The 9,470-nt window shown below is 41.2% G+C and overlaps 1 protein-coding gene across 1 annotated transcript in view; it reads left to right on the forward strand.

The window, feature by feature from the left end:
• TANC1 (tetratricopeptide repeat, ankyrin repeat and coiled-coil containing 1) overlaps positions 1 to 9,428 on the forward strand; it is a 98,444-nt gene extending 89,016 nt beyond the window's left edge. Inside the window, exons 22-26 of the mRNA XM_082314310.1 lie at positions 1,649 to 1,781; positions 2,653 to 2,744; positions 5,004 to 5,150; positions 5,793 to 5,893; positions 6,754 to 9,428. Of these exons, the coding sequence (XP_082170436.1) occupies positions 1,649 to 1,781; positions 2,653 to 2,744; positions 5,004 to 5,150; positions 5,793 to 5,893; positions 6,754 to 8,125 (1,845 nt within the window). The 3' untranslated portion in view covers positions 8,126 to 9,428. The remainder of the gene's footprint in view (positions 1 to 1,648; positions 1,782 to 2,652; positions 2,745 to 5,003; positions 5,151 to 5,792; positions 5,894 to 6,753) is intronic.
• Positions 9,429 to 9,470: the final 42 nt, after the last annotated feature.

Genomic DNA, 9,470 nt, shown 5'->3' on the forward strand with positions numbered 1-9,470 from the left:
TATCTTTAAAATCACAGATATTTTAAGTGATTGTATATTTCTGTTCTCATGGTTCAAAACTCGGTAATTAAGCACAATTCAGAAGCCTGACCAGGTAGGAATGCGCTTTCCACAAACTGCGTGGAAGGGCGTGCTTAAGTCTGCGTACACTATGAACAGATCCAAGAGTTCACCAGGGAACTAGAGAGAATGGCATACGCAGCCTCTCAAACTGGCTAGCATCTTTATTTCTAGAGTTTGCATACACAACGCCCTGTTTCAAAACAGCAGTTCTTGAACAAAAATGCTGCCATACAGTATAACTTGCTATAGCACTTTAAGTCCTATTCACTCTTAGAGTTAACTTGAAATTGTAAATAAGCCCTTAGATTCTGTACTGGCTTTAACAGGTTTCAGAAGTCACATCACGGAGCTATTCCTGCCACCGCAAGTGTTTCTGCGTAACGCTGGGTACCTGAAGAGGGACTCCTTTCCTGCTTGGGCATGAGGGATATCCAGGCGCCTGTACATTTGCTGCAGGCTGTTGCATTGGAGTAGTCCAGACGGCCAGTTCACCCGATAGACTGGCCGCATCAGCAGCTCACGTGGCTGAACGGCCTGGTCTTTGTGCTAGGGCAGCAGAGGAGGGTGAATAGTGCTAATTAAGAGATGACTCAGCAGGCCGGCAGCTTTGGGTCTTGGGGGCCTGTCAGTGGGAAGGATTGTTAATACTTCTTTCCATGCTAGATTACTGCCAGTTGCATTTGGGCAAGCAATGGTTATGTGAAAGAACTATTGCTTACATCAAACCTGCCATCGCTCTCGTTTCCTTTATACTGCACTTTTAATTAGTATTGCTGATGGACAAGTACTAGAATTACTCCGTTGCTCTGAATGCTTGGTGGAAGCTGATGATATCTGGCATACCTATTTTGCTTGCTTAAACAACTTTCTTATTTGCCCTTGCTGCATTTTACATTTGCTGCATTTATGTCCAACTGCAGCGTTAAACTGTCATGATAAATGGTGAAGAAATTAAAAAAATTACAAACGTGTTTTTTCTTTGTATAGAACAAGAAGCGGTCCCTCAGCATCGTAACTTGTATTTACACTGTTAACTAGAATGTTTTAAATATCTCGCATTACACGATAGTAGTCTGTGTATTTTCTGTTTATTGTACTTGTACAGCATTGTGTCCTATACTAGGAGCATATTCTGGTGCTGCGCTTCGTGCTTGTCCTTGTAGTGGTACGGTGTACTTGAGGGTGAATCCACAGGGCCTGCGCTGCTACTGTTCTCATCTGAGCTTACTGCCCTTACGCCTGAGCTGCTGTGTCTGCATATTGGCACGCAGTGCACGAACAAAGGAGAAAACAAGCATAATGTGTTGGTCTTAGTGTTTTTCTGACACAGGTACTTCCAGGAACTTGGGTGGTGGGTTTTTTTAATTCCTTAACTGCAGCTCTTTGGTGCAGTTTGATAGTATTCCTATGCTGTGTCGTCTTCAATGGATTCAGTTCAGTGGATTTGAAATGGCTTTAGCGTACTCCGGAGTGTATGCTCGGTATACTTCAAGGCAGATTAGGTGGTAGCTTAAATATTTCACTGTTCTGCCTCTCTTTCTTACCCAAAATAATGTTACAAGGCTTGTCTTCTTTCTTTTCACAGGTGCAGTATTTGGTAGAGAAGGGAGCAATGATTGAGCACGTTGACCACAGTGGCATGCGGCCACTGGACAGAGCTATCGGATGTCGGAATACGTCAGTCGTGGTTACGCTACTGAGAAAAGGAGCTAAACTAGGTTAGTAAAACTATCCTATACTCAAGAGAAACTACTGAATATCTGCTCTGCTAGAATTACTGTCAGTTCTGGAAAGTAGATTAAATAATTAAATCTTGACATACACACGAGACTTTTGCAGGTTGTATGGTTTGTGGATGCCCACTCAAGAGAAATCAATCTTTCTTTTGAAGGCAGACACTCAAGACTCACTTCAGAAGTGAGGAAATGCAAGTAATTTTATTCTGTGCCTTTCTTTGATGTATGTTGATGAGGAGGTCTGGAGGAGTCAGTCTTTACGTGGTTACTCTATCATGATATACTTAAACAAGAAAGTGGTGATTACACTATTAGTGACACTTAATTCTGACACTATTAACGATGTAGATTAAGAAGTTTTACATTTAAATAACATTCTTTTAATAAATTATAGAATCATACATTTTTGCAAAGGGTGAGCAAAAAATGTATGTCCAAATCACGTATTATCAGTAGGCAAGTAGATGGTGCGTCTGTGTACATGATAATTATTGAATCTGTAGTACCCTTATATCATCATTTCTTATTATTTGGGTACTAAGTATGATCAAATACAGATCCTTTCTTAGGTCTGAACTTTACCATGACTTTCATACTGTCCTGTACTGGCTTTAGACCGGGGTTAAATGAATCAGACCATTTAATATCTGGCTGCTATCTATGTGGGGCGGCAGGGGGCAGGTATGTACATATACGTATTTTAAATATATGTGCACACACTAGTAATAATAATAATAATAGTTCCATGCAAGTGGAATATCTACTGAAGTAGGATTAGGCTTTCTAGCGTGAATAGATATCAGAAACACACTTTCTTCCCTTTTGTCAGAGATCCTTAAAATTTAACTTGCAGGAAATGCAGCATGGGCAATGGCCACCTCAAAACCCGATATTCTCCTTATTCTGCTGCAGAAACTGATGGAAGAAGGAAATATACTGTACAAAGTAGGTAGATTTTTTTTTTTTTTCCCCCCCCCCTGATAGCAGAACATTATAATTGGACTTCTGTCTTGAAAGCAGGTTAAAGTTCTTTATACCTCCTTTTCTGTTCAAACAAGATGTGTACTTGCACATCCTCTCATGTTCGGAATGAGACCAAGAAATCTTCAGAACCCTGGGAAAGAATCATTGAAAACTCCTGTGTAAAATAAATAAATATTAAGTACATTTTCTTTCTGTTGAGCAAGTGGCTCTGTGAACATTTGTAGCAGTCAGTTGCTGCTTAGGAGCAACTCAGAATGTAAGGTGCTCGTTTGGAAGTGCCTTGTTGAATTAAGTGACAGTGAGGCATACCCTTTTCTTCAGGATAATGTTCTTTTGTGTGCTATTTAAATATATCATGAGGAAAGTGGCAGCTCTTTTGATACGTTCTTTTTACTAGTGGTGATATATTGCTCAGAAGAGAGACTGGAATTATTTTTGTAAACTGTATGTTACGCCTGCGTTATTTCACTAGTGCAACACAGCGCTGAACGGCTTATATAAGCATCATTCAAAGTCTGTTCTCGCTACCAGACTTGTAATTTGTAGGGTTTGTTTGTTTTTTTTTTATAAGGGCGCTCAAATATCTGCCATCTTATCTCTGATCTTTGTTCTACATCAAGTGGCTTTGCATAGTACAGAAGAGGGACCCTTGAGACTTTGCCGTCATGAATCAGGGTGGACCTCCTTAGATTCTCCCAAATTCTGTATAGGAGTCTTATGAATACATCTGGATAATTTATCAAGTTTATTGATCCTGAAATGGGTTTAGAGCTTTATATCCAAGCAGGTGACTTAAGCCTGGGACATATTCAACCTAAAGGACAGCAGGTTTTATGCTACGAAGGCAGTTCTGTCCTCCCCGGGCAGCCTCTCCTGTGCCACGCGCGGTGCGTCGAGCGCGACTCGCCGGCTCTTCGGGGAGGAGGTGCCACCTCAGATCCGTTTTCTTCAGTTTCTCCTCAAGTTGCTCCACAGGTTGAACCCTGCCCAGACCCTGAGTATCAAGTCCTGCCGTGTTACTCTGTGGTCTAAGATGTTTTACACTTTGGTACGAGAGGCTGAATTCCCTGCTGGTGTCTATTTTTAGAGTGCTTAATTTTATTATAGTAATTCGAATGGACTTGCTGGAGCTATGGTATGTCATTTAGCTCGTTAAACTTTTTCCAGTATGCTTTGATTATTTATTTGCCAAAGTGTTTTAAATGGATAGTTATTTTGCAGAGTAACACGTATTTGAGTGTGCTCACAGTATGCAATAACTACTTTTCAGCTCTCCAGCTGAGAAAGATAAACCTGAAGTATTTTCCTTGCCAGTTTCAACAGTAAATTTTAAGCACTTTGAGCATTAAGATGAATTAAATAATAAACAAACCCCAATGTTTATGAAAAGAAATTAACTTGTAATATCCATAATGAGAAAAATGTCTTTGTCTGTCAGCTAAAAGATTTGCTTTTCTTACCACACTAGGAGGATTTCAGCATTTTTAGCAAAACTGTCTCAAATCTTCCGTTTGTTGTGGAGATGTACCCCCGGCATCTCTGGGAGAGTCTGAACGTTTCCAAGGCAAGGGTGGATTATTCAGGTAGTCCTGAGGGGCAGGTTAGCGCTCTTATTCAGCCTCTGCTAAGCAGTAGGAGAGCGACCTTTTACTACTTCAAATTCATAGACTCGGTCGCCCAGCTCACCGTGACTGAGACACCGAAGTGAAGCCGGCAGTAGCTGGGCTGCACGTTGGAGCACTGAACGGACTCTTTCTCCCTCTCCCATCCCGCCCCTGCCACTGCCAGAGCTCGTTCTGCACTATCACCACACGATTAAGGATGTCCTCTACTAGAAGCATCTAGGCCTTAAGAGCTTTAATCAACTACATCATCAGATATTTGACTGCTCTGTTTAAAAAATAAATAATGAATGAATTATATCATACATGAATTTTTCTGGTACAAACAGTATGTATTAATGCAAATATTACCCTGGTGAAACACCATGGAAGGTATGAGTTTAGAAACAAACACAAACTAGTTAACATGCAAGTTCTCTCATTTGTCTGTGTGTAAGTGCAATTCATACTGTGTATATTTATTTTTTTTTTAAATCTGGTTCTGTGTTTTCTACTTGAAGAGCACCTGTTGGTAGATGTCAAATATAAATGTGCTTTTTTGCAACACTATTGCAATTTTAAGAGTTTGTGAAAAGCCTGTTGTTCCCTAAATTTGTAGAAAGGTAAGATGAAGGAAGCAGCACAGCGCTATCAGTATGCCTTGAGGAAGTTTCCGAGGGAAGGATTTGGAGAAGAAATGAAAGCATTCAATGAGCTGAGAGTTTCGTTATACCTAAATTTATCACGATGTCGCCGAAAAACAAACGTAAGCTCGTGCTGTTAATCTGTTGCCTCTCTGGCACTAGGAATCTCAGACTTCTATTCTGCTGCATTACTGAGTTTGTGCTTGGACATTTATTTTTGCTATTGTAGAATCCTTTTCACTGTATCCTGATATCGGGCTTTGTTGTGTCAACAAATGGGGACGGTTCATAAGATGAGGGCACGTTGCCGCGGGGGATCCGTTACAGCTGTTCTTATGTAACCCAGTTATTTTGGAATGATGAACTGCTGGATGGTTTTGGTACTTTTAAATGGGAAATGCTACCACCAAACTGGCCGTTTTTCAAAACACTTCCTAAAGCCTTGCTATCTGAGCTAGTCATTTATCCTGCTAAACATGCAGTCTCTTCTAGCATTTCAACATCTTTGGGTTGAAAATAACCATCTCTTACCTATATTAACATTGCTTTTTAGCTACCTTGGAGTCAGTTTCCCTTAGACATGAGAGACCAGGTTAGCAAGATGAGCTTTGTTCTCAGTCTTTCAAATACCTGCTCTTGCTAACTGATACAGGTGACTTTCTATACTGCATAAGCTGTCTGCAGTTCGAAGCAGTGCCACGAATAAAGAGTATGCAGCTTTCCTTTATTGTCAATATAATGAGTGCATTTGTTTAAATTATTAGGACTTTGGTATGGCAGAAGAGTTTGCTACCAAAGCATTGGATCTGAAACCCAAGTCTTACGAAGCCTATTATGCTAGAGCGAGAGCCAAGAGGAACAGCAGGTACTGTTTGATTCTGTGCATCTGTCTGCACAGATTTTTTAAACTTCCTAACACTTTCAAAAACTGCTTTTCTTTTCTGCTAGTTGTATTTGGGACTTGCAAAGAAAAAGTTATTTTCCTTGTGCACGTTCCATCTGCATTAGGTCTCTGTATCAGTTAAAGCCAACCAAACCCCGAAAGCAACATTGAACGCTCATTTAGGTAATTATTGGGCAGTCCAGAAGGTAACAATTTGATATGAAGAGGGATTATTTTAAGTGTAAGAGTGAATGGGACTGCTACTCCACGTGACTCAGCAGAATGTTGTCAGCAGTGTGCCACCAAATTCCAGCGCTGCATTATCTATTGGCAGGAACAACTGGGTGCTTTTATAGGACAGGCTGTGTGGAATCATTGGCAGTTCAAGATAAAAACAAGGGGAGGGAGGAGGAACCATCTTTTTTAAGCTGGAAAAATACCAAACTGTAGTGCTGTAGTTGAAGCGTAGGGAGAGGTGCCTTTTCAATTCACCGTGTCTTTTCTAAGCAGAACAATAAACGGTCATGAAGCAGAGTTCCGCAAATTACCTACTCTGAAGATAACAGTAAAGGGCTTAGGAGACAAAGCTTCAGTTCCTAGTGTTACCAGCGGACTTCTGCTGCCTTCCTGAAAAAGGGAACGGTTTAGGGCTGGGTCTGCGCTTTCACTGTAGGAAAGAATTTCCTGGTTTGGAGAACATCCAATTCTTATATTGTCACCACCTGCAGCAGGAGATGACAAATCAGAGTATTTCTTTGAAAGTGGTGGAGGTGGAGTCGTAGTAGGCAATGCTGAGACTCAGTTTGCCCCAGGTTTTTATTGTTTACTTCCCCCCCCAACAGAAAGCTACTTGCTGCTCTTGCTGACCTACGTGAAGCCACACAGCTGTGTCCTAGCAATCAAGAGATAAAACGTCTCCTGGCTCGAGTAGAAGAGGAATGCAAACAGTTCCAGAGAACACAGCAACAGAAGCATCAGTCTCCACAGCTACCACAGCAAATTAACAACTCTGATAACGAGGAGGAGGGCATTATACAAGGCGTAAATGATAATTTTAATCTTCAAGACAGGGAGGAAGAACTGCCACACTCTGATGAATCTGTTTCCCCTCCACAAAGGCTGCAACGTTCCTTAGCTGCTTCATCATACAGCAGGACCCTTCAAGAAGGTGCTCAGCAGAAAGCTAGATCTGTGTCCCCTCAAAGCAGAACAGGCAATAAATACCTGAGAGAGCCAGGCTTGATCGTGCAGCCAACAAAGCAGGCACAGATTGTAAAAACTAATCAGCACCTGAGCTCCATCCAGCCCGGATCAAAAATGGGAAGCAGTCAATGTCATACAAAGACACAATCATCTTTTCAGCATCTCCCCCAAAGTCCCTTGCCAGTCCGGCACTCTAAAATTCAGCATTTGGATGGGACAAGCACGTTAGCATCTGGAAGTGTTTCCACAGGTCCTAGTTCTGAGCTGTACGCTGAGAAGTTTATGGCCAGCCAGTGTTCCCGTTCACAGCACAATGAGAATCTCTCTTCTCATTCTTTCGCAAGCAAGTCTAAAACCGCTGACAGGTTAACAGCCCCTGCTCAAACGAGTTTCGGTGAAGCAAGGCAGCAAAGTCCTGTAACCAGTGGTGTCTCTTCTAGTTCCCCATCGAGCAGTATGATTCTTGCCAGCTCAACGAGCAGCTTAACTGCAGCCGGTAGTTTCTCAGATAATATTAAGGGGCTAGGCCCAGACGTTCGGCTCAAGGAGAATAACGTGAATCAAGTTCAGGGTACTATTGCTGAGCACAGACCTCGCAATACCCCATTTATGGGGATCATGGATAAGACTGCAAGGTTTCAGCAGCAAAATACTCAGTCCAGTCGCACTTGGCACTCTCAGGCATCGGATGGATTATCAACAAACGTTGCTTCTGGGGGCATTCAGTCCTCAAATTTTGAGCAGTTCTCAGTCAAACACTACCAAGCTAAAATTTCCTCTACTGGTGCTGCCCCAGGAGACAGCAACCAGAACGGTATGCAGGCTAAAGAACGCGAGGAGCTTAAGTGCCAAATACCTGCCCACTGCCAAGACAACAGAGCACCTAAACAAGCTCCGCATTTATACCCAGATGCTCTATCAAAACAGCAGTCTCCCATCAGTAAGGAAGGCCATCTAAGTCACGTCGCGTCTACAAAACCAAAGCGATCATTCATTGAATCAAATGTATAAATACTATTTTGTATATTTACAGGGCTGTAAAACTTAGCTCACAACATCATAGGCTATTGCTTCTCTAGAAATCCTGACTGGCTGGTCACTTGTGAGTTTGCGTAAGCTGTCCATCTTGGCCAGTACTTCATGGGATACAACCACTTTAAACTGTTCCTACCATCACAGGACAGTTACGGTAACTGGAATAGCAAATGTGCGTAGAAGGAGCCAATGAGGATCATCAATCCACCAGCCCAGGACCTCAAGCAGAGAAATCCTTTCCATTACCCTTTACCATTAAATTGGACTTACTTTCCTTTTACATAGGGCTTTAATCTCGGCTTTTGGTTATACTACATCTCACCACGTACGTAATAATCGTGCCTCTATAATGCTTAAGTGCTGACTTCTCAAACAGTGTCAAGAAAGTTACCTGCTGCGTAATACTCGGATCTGTATATGTATGGGGTTTTTAAAATCAAAGTATTTTATCACTTTTCTAGTGGGATCCAATTTGGGTTGCATGATGTACATTTAGGAAGCATAAATAATTTGTGTATGAGTAAACTATAAGCGGCCATGTTTTGACATGTAAATATAACTATTTTTAGTAACTAGAAGAAATCAAGTAAAATAAACAGCGACATTTGCATGTGTATTGAAAGGCTTTGACCATATTGGTTATTGCACTGAAGAACACAATATTATGGCATATTAACAATAATCGCACTTTATATAGTTTATCTAATCACCTTTGGGTGCTATCTTAAAGCAAAATGATTTATTGTTATTCGTGAAAAAGGTACAGCAATGAAATGTTTAGTAAGTGTTTTTATGGGAAACCCGAGAAATGGATGAAGATGGAAGTTCGAGGACAAGTGTATGTGCAGTTGCGTGACAGGATGCAGCTGTGATGCTTTTTTGGAGGAAATGAGGTTTTGTATCTGCAAGAACGTTCTGGAAATACCCAGACGTAGTGACATTCCTGAGCGCAGTTGGGCTGGAGCGGTCAGCTTTACCTGGTCACTTTGCACGTCTTCTTTGTATACAGTGTTCATGTCCATTGTAAACAGCCGTACCCATTTTTACAAATTCTTTGAGTTTGCATCGTTATGCTTTAGCTTATTTATTGTTTCCTTGATATTTTGTACAAGTCCTATATTAGTCTTGTCCTGTAGTTCTATTTTTGCACAGCTACTGTATTTTTTCCATATAAAATAAAGATTATTAATATACCTGTGGGATGAGGTGCAGTCACTGATGGTTACTGGAGAAACTCTCTCCCAACTTTTCCAACTACATATTCAGTAATAGGAAACAGAAAAAGACATATTTTTGGTTTTTAAATTAGAAAAGAAATAAG

Source organism: Platalea leucorodia, assembly GCF_965183815.1.
Source record: "Platalea leucorodia genome assembly, chromosome: 5".
In the NCBI taxonomy this organism is placed as follows: Eukaryota; Metazoa; Chordata; class Aves; order Pelecaniformes; family Threskiornithidae; genus Platalea; species Platalea leucorodia.